Source organism: Penicillium robsamsonii, assembly GCF_028829455.1.
Source record: "Penicillium robsamsonii strain IBT 29466 chromosome Unknown utg000005l_segment0_segment0, whole genome shotgun sequence".
In the NCBI taxonomy this organism is placed as follows: Eukaryota; Fungi; Ascomycota; class Eurotiomycetes; order Eurotiales; family Aspergillaceae; genus Penicillium; species Penicillium robsamsonii.
In genome coordinates, this window is record NW_026643223.1 from 2,721,624 (window position 1) to 2,738,874 (window position 17,251).

General features: G+C 51.2%; 6 protein-coding genes across 6 annotated transcripts; 4 read left to right on the forward strand and 2 right to left on the reverse strand.

The window, feature by feature from the left end:
• Positions 1-278: 278 nt before the first annotated feature.
• On the forward strand, positions 279-2,280 carry N7447_009076 (uncharacterized protein; the record flags this gene model as incomplete). The annotated part of the gene is made up of 2 exons (XM_057233338.1): positions 279-337; positions 405-2,280. The coding sequence occupies 2 exons, from the start codon at positions 279-281 to the stop codon at positions 2,278-2,280; spliced, it is 1,935 nt and encodes a 644-aa protein (XP_057082880.1).
• A 534-nt stretch (positions 2,281-2,814) lies between these two features.
• Positions 2,815-4,191, reverse strand: N7447_009077 (RPAP1 family protein; the record flags this gene model as incomplete). The annotated part of the gene is made up of 1 exon (XM_057233339.1): positions 2,815-4,191. One exon carries the CDS (start codon positions 4,189-4,191, stop codon positions 2,815-2,817), a length of 1,377 nt encoding a protein of 458 aa, XP_057082881.1.
• A 1,041-nt stretch (positions 4,192-5,232) lies between these two features.
• Positions 5,233-7,394, forward strand: N7447_009078 (uncharacterized protein; the record flags this gene model as incomplete). Its single annotated transcript, XM_057233340.1, has 2 exons — positions 5,233-6,920; positions 6,974-7,394. The coding sequence occupies 2 exons, from the start codon at positions 5,233-5,235 to the stop codon at positions 7,392-7,394; spliced, it is 2,109 nt and encodes a 702-aa protein (XP_057082882.1).
• A 1,073-nt stretch (positions 7,395-8,467) lies between these two features.
• Positions 8,468-9,559, forward strand: N7447_009079 (uncharacterized protein; the record flags this gene model as incomplete). The annotated part of the gene is made up of 1 exon (XM_057233341.1): positions 8,468-9,559. One exon carries the CDS (start codon positions 8,468-8,470, stop codon positions 9,557-9,559), a length of 1,092 nt encoding a protein of 363 aa, XP_057082883.1.
• A 506-nt stretch (positions 9,560-10,065) lies between these two features.
• On the reverse strand, positions 10,066-11,941 carry ste7 (MAP kinase kinase Ste7; the record flags this gene model as incomplete). The annotated part of the gene is made up of 4 exons (XM_057233342.1): positions 10,066-10,743; positions 10,843-11,380; positions 11,432-11,589; positions 11,654-11,941. The coding sequence occupies 4 exons, from the start codon at positions 11,939-11,941 to the stop codon at positions 10,066-10,068; spliced, it is 1,662 nt and encodes a 553-aa protein (XP_057082884.1).
• An 848-nt stretch (positions 11,942-12,789) lies between these two features.
• spt6 (chromatin-remodeling histone chaperone SPT6) lies at positions 12,790-17,181 on the forward strand (the record flags this gene model as incomplete). Its single annotated transcript, XM_057233343.1, has 4 exons — positions 12,790-12,960; positions 13,012-13,173; positions 13,226-16,877; positions 16,931-17,181. 4 exons carry the CDS (start codon positions 12,790-12,792, stop codon positions 17,179-17,181), a joined length of 4,236 nt encoding a protein of 1,411 aa, XP_057082885.1.
• Between the last annotated feature and the right edge of the window lie 70 nt (positions 17,182-17,251).

Sequence of the window (17,251 nt, forward strand, 5' to 3'; positions counted from 1 at the left end):
AGGGTTGAATGTCAAAGTTGGGAAGACGCGCTGGAACGCGGATTGGATTGACTTGTCTTCGCTTTCCCGACCAAAACAACTTCCTTTCTCCATCTACGCAACCCTCCACTCTCCCTACCTCTAGCGTCCTTCTCTCTGTTTGCTTTTGTTTAAAAACAGGCATTCAGTTATCAGATCTTACTTTGACTCCAATTCTTCGACTTTCTATCACCCCTGCGGTGCCCTGTGGCGCCTGTGCTTGAAGCTACCTGTAGCTCAACAGCATCGCAACTAGCACAATGCCCTCATTTCCCACTATTCCTTTGGTGCGGCCTAGGGAAGATGGCTTGCAGATCAGGTATGGTTAATGCGCATTGGTCATGACACATGGATTGACGCTGATCTTGTTTTTGCAAAATCCTTAGCTATCCGCTCTCCCATCGCATCCACACAGCCAAAGGCTACCCACTTCGAGCTCCGAATGGCTCCTCGGTCATTATTTATGGCTACGATACTGGACTAAAAATTGTGTGGAGAGGAGGAAAGAGGTTTGCAGAATTCAAGCCGACTGAGCCTCAAGCGAAGCCGAAGCCCACAGGAAACAATGTGGATCACGATTCAGTCATGATCATTGACTCCGACGAGGAAGAGGAATCCGAACCAGTACAAAAAGAGCCCGTCGTTGAATTCAGTTTGGAGGAAAGCGAGGTTGATCCCGCTGCTCCATACGAAGAGATTTTGCAACAGATTGATATTCCCCTTGGAAGCCGGGTGCTGGATGTGGCGGTGCCTCGTGTTCTACCGGAAGAAGCCCGCTCGCCTTTAGATCCCTTCCCGCCTATCCTAAGGAACACAATCGTTGTGTCGGTAGTTTGTTCCGACTTGTCAACAAAAGTTGTGACTCTGCCACTTGTGCCTCCTCACCCTGCGCAGACGGATCCCAAGAGCTGGCGCATCCAAACCCTCACAGTCAATGGGGCCACCATACATCAAGATATTCCACGCGGTGTATCTATCACGTTCACCTGTCATGAATTTGAGGATGAGCAAGACCAGCGAAAGTCGCGAGGCCGATTTGGAAACTTTGGTAAATGGGATCTGCTTGTGGCCACACATTCTGCAGAGGGATGTGGTGCGCTGTTGCTACACCGAATTCCAATCCTCGAAGAATCCTCTTTCCGTTTTGTAGAAGAAGATATTGTCTCTCAGCGACGCCTCTTGCCAGCACCTGCGCAGACTATTGCCTTTAACCCATCAACATGGCCATCCGTCCGCCATGCCAACCTGCTTGTCGCATTTCACAGCGGATGTGTTAAGATCTACTCCTGCTTGGTCAAAAAGGCCTCGAAATCCTCACGGCGAGCTTCGATCCCGCAAGAAGATTACGAAAATATCGACACGGAAGGGCGCTGGTTGATCAGTCTGTACCCCGGCTTTGAGCAAGGACCCACCGGACTTCCCCGGCGGAAGAGAATCATTGATGCCGACTGGGTGCTAGGCGGCCGAGCAGTTATGGTGCTCCTCGAAGACGGCGAATGGGGCGTATGGGATATCGAAGGCGCCGGCCCCGGTGCTGTCAAGGGCCCGCTTCACCGTCAGACGAGTGTCCAAGGTGTAACTGGCGGTTCATTGACAGCATACGCTGTCTGCGGCCGCATAATGACACCCCTCTCCAACACCAACTCTGAAACAGAGCAGCGGCCCCGATTTGCGCCTATGACACCATCCACAAGACGTGTACGCGAAGACGGATTGCTGAAGGGATCGATGAGCACTGCCAGTCCGTCCCACCGCGGCCAAATCGCTGTCTTGCAGACAAATCCATCCTCGGGCGCATTGCCCGACGAGTCGATCCTGCTCCGCCACGGCCGCCAAAGCGCGGTCATCACGAGCTTACTGTCTCTGTGGCGCAACGCTGTCAAAACTACCGGCACATTCGATTCATCAAACCGATGCCGCGTGTCTCCTTTCCAGGATGTGAACTTGATGGGCCAGAACTTCCAGGCAATTGGACACCTACCTGCACCAGCACGCCGATCCCGGCAAGCAGAGCGACAAGCCTTCGATGTGCTCGTAGCAGCAGAGCACCAGATCATGATTCTCGCCCCGAAGCTGACAGAATCCGTTGAAGAAAGCCTGCCGGCAGTGAAACAGGAAGAAACATCAGAGACCGACCAGCTGATGCTCCGACGAGGAGAACTAGATGTGGAGGGCATGGGCCGCCTGCTGAATGGTATGGCCGGCGGAAGCGCGTCTATGCGCATGGGCAGCCCCGTGAAGCGGACTCGTGTTTTCGCTTGATCTCAGTCATAGTCTACTAATACCCATACTCCAAGTTTCTTGCTTCTGCTGTGCTCACGTTCTGCTCTCTCATAGAATATTCTTCGCGCTGTAAGGTGGAGCGCAAGGCGAGATCCATGCCTTGAAATTCCTTCTTCGGAAGTGAATAAGCTCTGTATCGGATGCGATATATCAATGACCATTACAAAATTGCTATGCACAAGCCCTTAACATTGCAATGAATGTTGCAGTGCAACATTCCGTTGCAATTCTCGTATTTGGCTTTGGGTTTCCATCTTCGTCTCTGTTCTACTGCGGATATCGATCTGTCTCTTGATGAATCTTACATCGATGGCCACGGTAGGCAGAGGAGGGGATGGCCAAATTTGGATGCGAGTCAGCATGGGCATGATGGGACATTTCAGTTAGAAAGCGTAGATCTATAACTATTACAATTGAACATTATCATCGCTTTTTGTACTGTGTGCATAACTATGAATATCTTTCTACTGTTAGTTCACTTCTCAATGAATCGAAATGCAGCAAAAACACCATCTATAGAGATCGATGCTGGCCTTCCTTCAACAACCCACGATCACCACCACCGCCCTTCTGCCACAACCAGATACCCTCGACCGCCCACGCAGCAGCACTAGCATGACGGCCAACACCGGACGCAAGAGGCAAGTTACTACCCTCCTCGTCCTCTTTCGAATTCTTGCTCTTATTTCTACCCTGGGTCTGACCAGCAACGCCATCGGCCTCAGCGAGCATACCAGCAACAATGCCCTCCTTTTCAATAACAAACCAGAGCCCATCGGACAGCGGCCCACCCCGATCACCGAATTCTGCCCGGCCAAGACGGAATAAGATCCGACCAATGACCTGCCATGCGATACATCGCTGAGCGGGGAACGTCGAGCGTGCCAGAATTGCCAGTTCGGGGATCGTGTAGCCCGCGGCATGCGGATCCTCGCCGTGATGGTGCAGCCCCATGGTTGTCGGGAGGGAGAGTGATGTTTCAGGAGCAAGGATAGTGCCTCTTAGGGAGAAGCGGATTGCTGAGGGGGCCATTGAGATGGCATTGCTGGCTGGGTGGTAGGCTGACGTTGAGTCGGGGTCTTCTTCGTCGGCGGAGAGGGGCTGCAGCCAGGAAAGCGTTGATGGGTCCTGGGCTATCTCGGGGAAGTAGTGTGACTGGAGATCCGATAGGAAAGATGGCGAAGATGGGTCTAGGACTGGCATTGGCTTTGTTGGCTGGGGGAAGTGGAAGGTTTCGAGAGTAGCTGGGTCAAGAGAGGGCCGTTGAGAGGCCGGGTGGAGGTCTTGAGGGAGGGAGGGAGGAGCGAGATCTTCATTACGGGGGTGTGGCTTAGGCGATTGTTTGGTAATAGAATGAGACTGTGCGCTTGGTGGTGCAGCAACCGGTGCAGACAAAGGAATGTCGAACGAAACTGATTTCCTCGGTTTGGATTTCTCGTCCGCCACAGGTGCTGGCGGTGAAAATTCTGTCTTTTGGTCCTCTTCGATGTTTGCCCTGCGGAGGAATCTTTCTAGAAGTCCTGGATCCATCTGTTCCATCAGCTCCTCTCGCTCCTGTTGGATCTGCGCGTCCGACATGGCCGCCAGCTGACGGCGGTTCTCCTCGTCGATGGATTTCTTATCATCTTGGACGGTCGGTTCAGTAGGGGGAGGAGTTGGAGGAGTGGGTTGATTTGATCGTCGCTGTTTGAAGGAAGAGGGCTTGCGCTGGCGAGGGGCAGGGAACCCAGTCGATGATGCCGACGAGGTCGGCAGTTTAGGCGCGGGGGGGATGGCGGTGGAGGGAGCCCGTTCTTGGATTTCACCGACGAGGGAGAATGGAGAGGAGATTTCTGGAGCACCGGATTCCTCATCCAGATCAAGGAGGAAGCGTTCACCGCGAAAAGCCATGATGTGTAAATAAGGTGACGAGGAGAAAAAAAAGTTATGTCAGCGCGGGGAGATGCCATGGATGCGGCTCCCAAAGTTAAAATGGGGCTGCAGAATAGTCTAACCAGAATGGGCTAGTGAGAGATGGCGGATATGCTAGTCCCAATTGGGTTGCTCACCTTGATCCGTGGCATCTATACAACTCGTGATCTTCTATGCTGTATATGACGGGCTGGATACTAATTGAAGTCATTCAAATCAATCATGGAATGAAGGATATCCTCGTTTCTCCTCTTTCTTAAGCTGAAGAATATTTACTGAACATTCAAGTCGATATTTGTACCTATCATAAGCTTCCATGAGGATACACAGTAGGATCGATACTACCTTGACCTGTATTATCTATCAAACGAAAGAAATAACAAGTCCCAGTCAGATCTCAAACTCCAAATATGGGAATCACCTGATCTAAGAAACACGAGATTCGGTAAATGAAGCCATCCCTGTATCAGGTACAACTTACGGTTCTAGGCTAAAAGATCCGCAGAATATGGGATATGGATCTCCAATACTCAACAATGACCTCAGTAAATAGAACTCTACAGATTGTATAGAAGATATAGCTCTTTGATAACTTGTGAGTTTTATGAGAATTCCCCCATATTTTTCCAAATATAGAGCTTGACATATCAAATTGTAGTTCAGTACTTTGCCATGTAATGTGTGCTTTAATTCCAATCTGCTTGCTTTCTCTCTCCCCTTTCTTCCCTCTTTTTTTTTCCTTTTTTTTCTTCCTTTCCCTCTTATTTTCTGTTCTCTTGTCAACATTTTTCCCCTTCTCCCTTCCGCGTCCCTTTCTTTTTCGACTTTTCCCGCGTTTTCTTAGTTTCTCTCTTCCGTCGCCATCTTATCTTTCTTGTGTTCCTCTTCCCAATCTCTGTTTTCCCGACCTGATACCGACACGTTTCACCACTTTGACTCCCCGATTCTTCATCTTGATTTTGACCAGATTCACTCATTCTGTCATTTTCATCAATTTGTTGCTTGTGAATTAGTCAAATTATGTCGGATCCTCCTAATACGAGTTTACCTAAAGAAGAGGGGCCCATTGACGAAGTCAAACCCGGCACAGGCGCCCGACGTGCCTCCGGTACCGCCAGGCGGTCGCGTCGTAAGAAGGATGACGACCCCGACCCCAAGAAGAAGGACAAGGAACCAAAAGAGACTAAAGAAAAACCGGCCCGAGCTCCTCGTCGTCCACGAGAGAAATCAAACAACACTACTTCCCGGAAAAAGCCCAAGCTGGAGCCTGCGGCAGAGGAAACGAGGACTCCGTTAGACGCCCGAAGCCCTCCATACGCCCCTGTAACGCCTCAACCTGTTCAACCCGCCCAGCCCACTCAACCTACTCAACCTGCTCAAATACCTCAACCTCAACCTCCTCAACCTGCTCCATCTTCTTACTCAACTCCACACCCTCCTACAGCTCCAGCTTCGTATCAGTTGTCGCACTCTCGCCCACAATCGCAATCACAACCTCCAGTACCGCAACCACCACCTCAGCGAACCAGCGGACAAAACTTCGATCCCATTCGATCTGCGTTTGACAATCCATCTCCAGCACCGTCATATAGTCCTTCTGCTCGAGCGGTCTCTCCTCGCAATGCCTACCGTGCCAGTGCATCGCCAGCGATCTCAAGCATTATCGACCCGCCAGCCCAGAACTCTCAACAAATATACAACCCGCTTCAACGCTCTTCCTCCGGCCATGTATCCGGCCTCTCATCACCGGCACCGCCTGCGATGGTTCCCACGCCCTCACATACGTCCTTAGCACCATCGCCCCTTCCCATTTCCTCTACTCCCCGTGGGGCCATGCAAATCCCGCAGGCCATGTCGCAGTCCACCCCGTACACCACCCCATACCCGCCTACTGAGCAGCGGCCAACGCCATCACACACTCCTAAACCTGAACCGTCTCCACCAGCGATACGCCAGCCTCAACCCCCCGCGCAACCCGAACCCGCTGTGCAGTCGACTCCGCCCAAACAGCAACCAGCCGAATCAATGGAAATCGACCCCAAAGAGCAGCCCGCACCCAGTGCCAAAAAGGAGAAGAGCACCGCTACTGCGCCGACATCAAAGGCCTCATCTCCCAAGCCAGCTCGACCCGCCAAAGAAACCCCCCATCTGCCTCAAGGATCTGGCTTGATCACAAACGCGCTGTTCGGCGGAGGGGATGATTCTGCGAAGTCGCCCGACTCGCGTAGCACACCCAACATTATCGTTCATGTTCCGCTACAAAAGGGCAACCAGATTGTCAACTTTGCACGGCTTGCAGAAGAGCAATATGGCTTCGCTGCCTTGCACCCTCGTCTGGCCGCCCACAAAGCGCGCATGGCTCGTGTGGCAGCTGCCGGAGCTGCATTGGAACGAAATGATAAGAATGCCAAAGGAATCTCTGCTGGCGAGAGTGCCGACGAGGACCTGAGCCTCGATGCGGAACGCGATAGTGATCTGGATGGTGACGTTCCCATGGGCGGCACTGGGACAGGAACCAACGGTGCGCCCTCGGAGGCTAGTGATGGAAAGAAGAAGCGACGCAAGAAGGTCGAGGAATATGACCGTGATGATCCATTCGTGGATGACACCGAAATGGTGTGGCAGGAACAGGCTGCTGCTAGCAAGGACGGGTTCTTTGTCTACAGCGGGCCACTGGTTCCAGAAGGAGAAAAGGTCCAGGTGGAACGGTATGTCCAGACACTCACTATTCTCTTGCTACACATTTACTAATTATCTGCAGCGCCGACGGTACAATCAAACGCGGCCGTGGCCGTGGGCGAGGAACAGGTCGGAGCCGGACCGTGACTTCGCACCCACACGTTCCTATTGCAGCTGCTGTCCCCGTCTCCCAAGATACTGGCCTACCATTGCGTGGACCCGGCTCTCGGGGTGGCACCTCACGCCGCCCACGAGGCAACAAGAAGACCGATGGCGGCAGCGACCGCGCTGCTACTACTGCATCCGCTGTCCATGAAAGCCGCGGTGGCCGTGGTGGCGGCAATGGGACCTCTGGCCGCGGTGCAAGTAACAGCACTCGGGGTGGAAAGTCATCTATATCAATCCCAATGCCAGACCTTGCTCCTGCGCCATCAACCCCGAGTGTTGCCCATGCACCCCCTGGTCCCAGCCAGCTAGCTGGCCCAGAGCTCATGATGAAATAGAGAATATGTTGACTGATTTGTCGTGGGGTTTGTTTGGTGTTCAGGACTCGGTTTTGTTTGGCTTATACATTTGCGCTATCATTTTGCTGGGTTTGATTTGCCCCTGTTACATGTTTTTATTGGTCTCGAGAAACCGTTTGCTGTGTGAACACATGGGCTTTATATGTGCACCTTGGTCATGTTTTTACAGCTGAATATATAAATTTTCGGCCAGTCATTCAAGATGCTTCTAATCAAACACATTGTAGACTACGTTATCCCTAGCCGCCTCAGATATTAAGTTCGTTGTACTGTTGTCTGTTTCGCTGTTGATTCTCTATGAAACAACATATGAAACAATATGCGACGGAATAGCCCTTGAAACAACCCGATTGTAAGCTGCCTAGATACGTTACATACAAATTGTACAAGGATTAGTATAGAAGAATTGGTATTTACGAATGTATTTACTGATTTGTTCTATATTTATCCTGTCATAGCCGTTGTTCCTGATGGGTTATAGATTTGGGCTCAGTCTTGAGCCGCCCAACATCGTTGAGTCAACCAATAACTATAGAGAACAAAGCCATGTTGATCTTTAGCAAAGAAGAGTTGAAACGGTTGAACTACTATTTGCTGTGCCCATAACGTTTTGATTTCATATACAAATCCCCCAGCAGAACCAACATGGCGGCCCTCTTGACCTGAGACCTATTCGCAGAATGCAGATATACCACAACAATTGTACATATCCCCCAGAGTCGGCAGGCTTTGTTTTCTCGCCAAACACTAGAGGGACTCTGGATATTGTCTGGTCCTGTCTCGGCGTGATAGGCCTCTGCACTTGGTCTATTCTCCATCTCAATGTCCCAATCCAGTCGGCACCATCCAAGAAACGCCAGAAGTATCTGCGAACGCTTTGGCGACTCTCCAAGAAATTCAAATGGATAATTATCAACATTCTCGCCCCAGAGTGGATATTCGGAATGGCCTGCAGTAATATGTGCTCTGTCAGGATACTCAAGGCCCGATCTGCAGAGATCCAGGAGAGAGATGGCGTCCCATGGTCTGCCTCTCATATACACTACGCCAACATGGGTGGATTCTCTATTCAATTTGCCGATTCAGATCCTATCATCGCTACTCATGAGATACCCTCTATAAAAGATCTTCCGAAGGGAATACGATCCCCACAGGATCTTCAGAAGTCGATGCAGAGGATCTCGAATGCGATTGGCAAAATCGACTGGGCATTGGATAGATCCAATACCCTTGCCATCGAAAAAGCAAACAGGATGGTTTCCCAGGGCCATTTAAAGGATGAAAGAATCTTCAACATGCCATACACGGACTGGGTTGGAAACCTGACTGTTCTTTGTGGCAGTCTATGGGTAGTAGACGCGAGTCAGCTTCTCCTTGCCCGTGAGATGGGAATAATTGATAAACTGCCCTACATGTCGCAGGATTCCCTAGATGATCATAACAGCGGTGATCTTGTCGTCAACATTTTAGCATTACTTCAGATATCGTGGATGTTCACTCAGCTTGGTGTGCGATTAAGCCGACATCTCCCAACAAGCCCGCTCGAGATTTTTACCCTATATTTCGCAATCTGCTCTTTGATCACATATGTCATGTTGATCAGTAAGCCCCAAGATGTCCGGACAGCATATACCATCAAAGCTGTCAGACATCCTTCCGCGGAAGACTTGATCTACATGGCCAATGCTGGCCCGCTGAGCTATGGTCCCAAATACAACGTCTGGATACCCAATAACGCCATGCATAGAGATGTCCGAAATAAAGCGCCAGGATACGCGATGAGCATGGCTTGCTTGTTTGCTCTAGTTCTATTCGGCGCTACCCACTGCATAGCATGGAACTTTGAGTTCCCTACAGCCCCGGAGAAATTATTCTGGCGTCTGAGCTCGGTGGTAACGGCTGTTGCCATGCCATTTGCCTATCTGATTGATCGGATCTTGTATTCAAGTTTTTTGAAGGTGTTCAAGATCGAAAGTCAACCAAAGATATTAGAATTGGTTGAGAAATTTCTGATGGTGCTCATCGTGGTCGTGTTTATTCTGGCGAGACTGTTTATAACAGTCGAGGTCGTTCGCTCATTGGCCTTTCTTCCTCCAGGCGCGTTTATAGGTAGCTGGACAGCTAACATCCCCCACGTTGATTGAGTGAGTGTGGGATCTGAAATCTAGATTTATTGATATAAGTGGGTTATCGGGAAGTTGTATCGAAAGAACGTATATCCACATGTTTCTACCAGAGTTTGAACGAGTATGAAATTGCACTCATTTATGTACGCCGTGTAATGCAGGAAGACAGCCCAGTAGATAAAGATAGAGTCGGAAATGAACAAAATAGGGTTCGTTGCCAGATGTTTTAATCGAAGCAGTTATTGAATAAAAGAGGAATATCCATAGATCGATGGAGGGAAAAGAAAGTGCTGTTGATGCAGCTTGTCTTGACTTCTTTTTTTTGTTCTATCAAGAGCGCCATGAATACACAGACAGAACAACATAGCCGACAAGGAGATAGCAGGAGTGCATAATCATCAAAGCCGAGATCGTATTACATCGGCTTTTCATGTGTATATGCACATTCGTCTGGACATAAACATGACAAGGGAAAGGAAATAGCACGAAGATGTATCCGAGTAGATCAACTAATCATCACCAAATTACCGGGGGGTGGTTCCCGGTTGGATGCGCCAGTTTCCGCCTGCCGAAACAGGCGGTGGGGGAGGCGGGCCAGTCGGAGGCGCGGTGCGGATGGGCATCGTCGTGGAGTGCAGATTTGTGCGGGGATTGGAGTTGTTGGAGCTGGCGGAGCGGGGGCTCATGAATGGGCGGGGTGGGGCATCAATAGCGGAGGCAGGCTCGTTGAGTTGCTGACGCATCGCGCGACGACCGGATCGGCTGTCCTCGTCGTTTGCTTCCAGTGAGAGGTGCTCTAGAGAGGGTAGTGGCGGAGACCGCGTGGTTCGGGACGAGGACGATGGGTAGTATTGAGGCTGGGGCTGGGGTTGGGACTGGGGGTAGTAACGGTGGCTGGATGGCACCTCGTTGGCGATCTTTAGGGGGATGTCGCCTGATACTGGGTTTGACGGGAAGGGTGAATGCTGTGGGGTTCGGGTTGGCTTGCTGATGAGAGGGGGTTTTCCCATAGTGGCTGATGTGGGAGCTGCGGCAGGAGATGATGTCGAGTTCGAGATTGGCGTCGAGGTCTCTCTAGAGAGCGATGTTGGTATTGGTGGTCCCAAGTAGGACTTGCGTTTGTCTTGGTCCATCATGCTCGCTGCCCATCCTTCGAGGTTGACTGGTGTGCGCTTCGCGGCCTGCAAGAAGGCATCTTTGTCCTGTAAAGAGTTAGTGGAGCTGAAAAAGAGTTGTAGGTCAAAGAGAGAGAGAGAGAGAGAGAGAGAGAGAGAGAGGGAGAGAGAGAGAAATAGACATACATAAAGCTCTCGTGGGGTTGGGCGCTCCTCGGGCTTCTTCAAGAGACACTTCCCAACAAAGTCATGCAAGATAGGCGGGAAGGCATCACTTTTGGGCAGCTTGGGAGCTGTTTCGTGCACAATTTGCTGAAGTAGATCCAGAATGCCCATCGGCCCTGCGCTAGCACGATTTCCGGCAGCAGAGTCAGAGTGATCGAAGGGGAACTTTCCAACGGCCAGCTCCATGACCGTTAAGCCCACGCTCCACACGTCAGAACGGACCGTATAGGCGCCGCCCTGAATTCGCTCAGGAGCCATGTATGTGGAAGTGCCAACGAATGTATCGGCAATCGAGTTAACTGTCTCGGTAGCAACACCAAAGTCACAGAGCTTGATGTTGCCGCGGGAGTTGAGCAAGATATTGGACGGCTTGATATCACGATGCATGATGCGGTGGGTTTCGTATAAGTAGACAAGACCAGCCAAGACCGACTCGGTGATCTTTCCTAGCACATCGACTCGAACAGGGCCGAAATCTTTAGAAACGCGGTCGAAAGATCTGGTTGCCCGTCAGCTATATCCTCTTTGTTTGCCATATCGGTCCACCTACCCGAGATCCATATATTCCATGCATAGCACAATGTCTCTCGCTTCGTTTTGAAATGCACCATAGAAAGTGACAATATTGGGACAGTTGCAGTCGTGTCCGACACGAAGTTCTCGTAGAATCTGTTTCCGCACGTTCTCTTTGGCCTCTACACGGATAATCTGCGGGTGAATGAAGAAGTCAGAGCTGGCCAACAAGTAGAAACGCAATACACAACACACACACCTTTCGAGCCATCACCACCTTGGTGGATGCATGCATCACCTTGGAAACAGTACCTCCGTTTCCAGCACCAAGTTCCTTCAATGTGACCAGGTCTTCACTGCGAAGATCGAGGCGAAACTCCAGTCCGATTTCGAGGGTATCTGTGTTGTTGATTTCGCTGTTCCCAACAGGCCCAGGGGCCTGTGCATCGCCATCGGGAGTATTGGAGGTGGGTTTAGGGGCTGCATTGAGAGCAAGACCTTTGACATTCTTGCGTTTCAACGTACGAGCCTGGAACTGGTCCGCCATGGCGCTTGGTTGAGGGGGGGAGGTTGGAGTTGCACAAGGGGGAAGTTGTGAAAGAAAGAAAACGAAGAGCCCAACCGCCTAAGTGATATCAAGTCCGCGTTACCCAAGCCGATGGGATCAGAGTGGTCAGAACGAGCCCCCGAGCTAACAGCGGGGAAGCCGATATCACCTTGCGATGTTCTTGGCGATGCTGATTGGGCCTTTCGGGCGCGTCGATTCGACCAACTATGACCAAAATGTGCCGGTCGGCGCCAAACAGAAGTATGTTGGTTTTTACAGATATTATGGGAGGGATAAAATGAGGGATGATCTTCAGATCTTTCAAGGCCAGTACAATGAATGAAACAACAGGTGTTCAGGGGGTTCCACCAGTTTTTTGGGCTGGCTTTGGGTACTTGTGGCTCTACGCGACGGGTTTTATGGCTAAATGAAGTGGATGATAATGTCCAAACTTGGGTATAGTCTAAATTCTCGGCCCTACATCAACAGAACAAAGCGATATGCATATTGAGGATCAGACCAGGGCATCGTTGAATGTACAATGTACACACAAAGACAGTAGTAGCACGTGATATAACTTGCTCAAGCCACAATAAGGACGCCTCAATAGGACTAGCGTCTAGCCACACCAGCACTAGCCAATCACCGCCACCCGCATCCTCCTTCGCCGATGGCCGTGATTCTTCCTCTTGACAACTATTGCTTCAATTTTACCTTCCCTATTTCACTTTCGACCGTCTCAACGAGCTAGGCACTACCTGGTGTCGCAACTGCGCCATTGTACCTTGAATCTTTCATCCGAATCCGCATTCTCCTCGGTCCCTAGCAATAGGGATCTTTACTTCAAGATGGGCCTTAACGACCTGATCGAGGGTGAGGCGATCATGGATGACGACGATGAGGAAGTCGCCGACGACTATGATGCTGAAGGTGGCCAGGGCGCGGGCATCGCAAACCACTACAATGACTCGAGCGAGGAGGAAGACGAAGAAGAAGATGACGAGGAGGCTGCTCGCGCCGTCAGTTTTGAACCTTATCTGCGCCGTATCTCTTCGCTGACAAACTCTTAGGTCCGTGAAGGTTTCATTGTTGATGAAGATGAGGAAGAAGAACGCGCCGCTCGCAAACACAGGAAACGCCCACGTACTGCTCGCGAAGAAGAGCACCTTGATGAAGAAGATCTGGAGCTCATTGGACATGGTCCAAGTCAAAATCGCGGACCACCTACTGAGGTATGTAAGCTGAAACTCATGACTTGACAATATTCTAATACTCTGGTAATAGTCGAAGTTTAAACGCTTGAAGCGAGGCAAGGATCGCGAGAGCCACCAGCCGTCTCACGGCGTCGATGATATCTTCAACTCGGACGAAGAGGAAGAAGCGCAACAATATGCTAGACCAGGCCAGCGCCGTGGTCTGCGCGATGAGATGGACGATTTTATTGAAGAAGATACCTTCTCCGACGATGAGGCCCAGCGCGAACGGGATGACCTTGGGGTTGCGCCTGCCTCCAGAGTCAACAAGACCGGATTGATTCCAACTGATACCTCGGGCTTGGATGAAAATGCACTCGAGGATATGCGCGCTGCATTCGGTGATGGCACAGAGTACGATTTCGCACTACAGATGGAAGACCAAGAGGACGCCGACAAACAAACCGAAGAACGTCACCTAGACTTGAAGGACGTCTTTGAACCATCTGAGCTGGCCGAGAGGATGTTGACGGAGGATGATAACGAAATTCGTCTTCTCGATGAACCTGAACGCCATCAGGTTGCTCGCAAGCCCTATAAGCATGTGACATTGACCGAGGATCAATTCCGGGAAGAGGCAGTCTGGATCTCGAACTTGATGTTGCTCAAGAAGCGCATGGATCCTGAATTGCGCGAACCATTCCAGCGCTCCGTCGCCAAGATGTTGGAATTCCTAATCACGGACGATTGGGAAGTGCCATTCATTTTCCAGCATCGCAAGGATTACATGATTCACGCTGTCAAAGATATGGCCAATGGCGCCGATCCCGACGATGACTCTGCCCAATACAGCATCCGCGCTGAGAAACTCCTCAATATGACTGATTTATGGGATATCTTCGATCATGATCTCAAATTCCGCGCTTTGGTCGACAAGCGTGGTACAATCAAAAAGACATACGATAACCTGCAAAATCTCTTCAACGTGAATGATTCCAACGTCGAGGATCAACTTGCTGCGGCCGCCACCATGGAGGAGCTCCAAGATGTGCAGGACTACATCCATTTCCAGTACTCCTCACAGCTACGTGATCTCAACCAGGTCAACGGTGAGGCCACTGGAGAAACGCAACGCCGAAAAGCCACTGGTAGATCTTTCTTTGAGCGGGTTCGGAATGGCAAGGCTTATGGCTTCGTGCGTGCTTTTGGCATCACCGCAGATGCATTTGCTCAGAATGCCTCCAAGGAAGGTCGCCGGCAATACACCGAAGATCCCACTGAACAGCCCGAAGAACTGGCAGATCAGTTTGTCGACAACGACTTTTCCAATAGTTCGCATGTTCTCAAAGCCGCTAAGTCGATGTTCGCCGAAGAGCTTGCAGTCAGCCCTAAAATGCGCAAGGTGATGCGTCAGGCATACTACATGAACGGAGTCGTCGATTGCTTCCGCACAGAGAAAGGACTTCGCCGGATCGATGAGCAGCATCCGTACGCCGAATTTAAATATCTGCGGAACCAGCAGCTAAGCGATATCGCCCGTCGCCCAGAGATGTTCTTGCGCATGCTCAAGGCCGAGGAAGAAGGACTCGTTGATGTGCGGGTGCGATTTGAAAACTTCGACCAGTTCCGTACACGTCTCTATGCCGATATTGAGTCAGACAACTACAGTGAGCTTGCTGATGCTTGGAACCGTGTTCGCCGTGAGGTGCTGGATCTGGCCCTTGGCAAACTCGAAAAGTTGATCAATCGCAGTGTGAAGGAAAACATTCGACAGGAATGTGAGAACCATGTGGTCAAGGAGTGTCGCGAAGCGTTCTCACAGCGTCTCGACCAAGCCCCTTACAAACCAAAGGGCATGGTCCTGGGCACAGTGCCTCGTGTTCTCACTCTCTCCACCGGCTCTGGTCAGGTAGGCCGGGACCCCATTCACTGGGCTTACACTGAAGAAGATGGTCGCGTCTTGGAGAATGGCAAATTCATTGATCTTTCCGTGGGAGATGCGAGCCGTGATATTGCAGACGGTGAAAATCTGGCCGTCTTTGTGGATCTGATGGATCGTCGTCGACCAGATGTCATCGGTGTTTCAGGCATGACGCCAGAGACGCGCCGCCTGTACAAGCTTATATCCGAAATTGTCGACCAGAAAGACATACGTGGTGCGTCTTACACAAATGAACACGACGAGGAGGTCAGCGACCCCTTGGAGGTGGTCATTGTCAATGATGAGGTTGCCCGATTGTACCACAATAGCCCTCGTGCCAGAACCGACAATCCAGGCTTTGGACCTTTGACCCATTACTGTGTGGCTCTAGGCCGGTACTTGCAGAGCCCCCTCAAGGAATATGCGTCCTTGGGCCGTGACATTGTCTCTATTCAATTCAAACCAGGCCAGCAACTAGTCTCTCAGGACCTGCTTCTCAAGCAGCTGGAAACTGCCCTGGTGGACATGGTCAACTTGGTCGGCGTTGATCTCAACGAGGCAGTGGCCGATACAGCAACAGCTAATCTCTTGCCGTATGTCTGTGGCCTTGGTCCCCGAAAGGCAGCTCACTTGCTCAAGATTGTCAATATGAACGGCGGAGTCGTGAACAACCGGGTGGAATTGCTTGGTGTCAACGCAACATATCCAGCTATGGGTGTTAAAGTTTGGAACAACTGTGCCAGTTTCGTCTACATCGACTTCGAGAATGCTGATCCCGATGCTGATCCGCTGGACAACACCCGTGTGCATCCCGAAGACTACGATATTGCGCGTAAGATGGCCGCCGATGCACTGGAGTTGGACGAGGAAGATATCAAGGCCGAGACCGACGAGAACGGCACTGGTGCTATCATGCGGAAATTGTTCCGGGAAGAGGCACAGGACCGTGTCAACGACCTTATTCTGGAGGAGTATGCAGAGCAACTCGAGAGAAACCTCAATCAGCGCAAGCGTGCCACCCTCGAGACCATCCGAGCGGAGTTACAACAACCCTACGAGGAATTACGCAAGCACTATGTCTTCCTCAGTACCGATGATATTTTCACAATGCTCACTGGCGAGACGCCTGACTCTTTAACACCTGGTATGGTGGTGCCCATTGCCATTAAGCGAGTATTCGAGGATCACATTGAGGCCAAATTGGATTGCGGAGTCGATGTGCTTGTGGCCGAGACCGAACTCGGTGTTCCCTACGACATCCCTGTACGCAACGCATACCAAGTCCACCAGACTGTCCCGGCCAAGATCTTGTTCTTGAACCGCAAGACTTTCTCTTGCAATGTCTCTCTGCGCGAGGATCAGGTCAGTCATCCAGCTCGCCGGAACCAGGATCACGGCTTTGGCGATTGGGACGAACAGCAGGAGCGAGCCGATAAGGAGTCGCTCCAGGAGAAGACGCAGCGTGGCGGCCAAGCCATGCGTGTCATCAAGCACCCGCTTTTCCGGCCGTTCAACTCCACCCAGGCCGAGGAGTTCCTAGGCTCTCAAAGCCCAGGCGACGTTGTTATTCGCCCATCCTCCCGAGGCCACGATCATCTAGCAGTCACTTGGAAGGTGGCACAAGGTGTGTACCAGCACATTGATGTTCTCGAGCTGGACAAAGAGAACGAGTTCTCTGTCGGCCGCGTCCTCAAGGTCGGTGGCCGGTATACTTACAGCGATCTGGATGACCTGATCGTCAACCACGTCAAAGCGATGGCCAAGAAGGTGGGCGAGATGATGCTGCATGAAAAGTTCCAAGATGGCAATAAGACCGAGACGGGTATGTTTTTGACAATTTATTCATCCAACTAGGAGCCAACTAACGTTCAATAGATCAATGGCTCGAGACCTATACCAAGGCTAACCCCCGCCGCTCGGCTTATGCATTCTGCATCAACGCCAAATACCCTGGTTACTTTTTCCTTTGCTTCAAGGCAGGCGAACACGCACGACTCCAGAACTGGCCAGTCAAGGTGATCCCACAGGGCTACGAATTGCAGAAGAACCCCTATCCGGACATGCATGCTCTGTGCAACGGCTTTAAGCTGATGTTCAGCAACATGAGCAAGGGTGGCCGGAGATGAGTGTTTCTCGTCTGTACAGTGTATGTACTATCTATTTCAAAAATCCCAAAATTCCAGAAAAGATGGGATG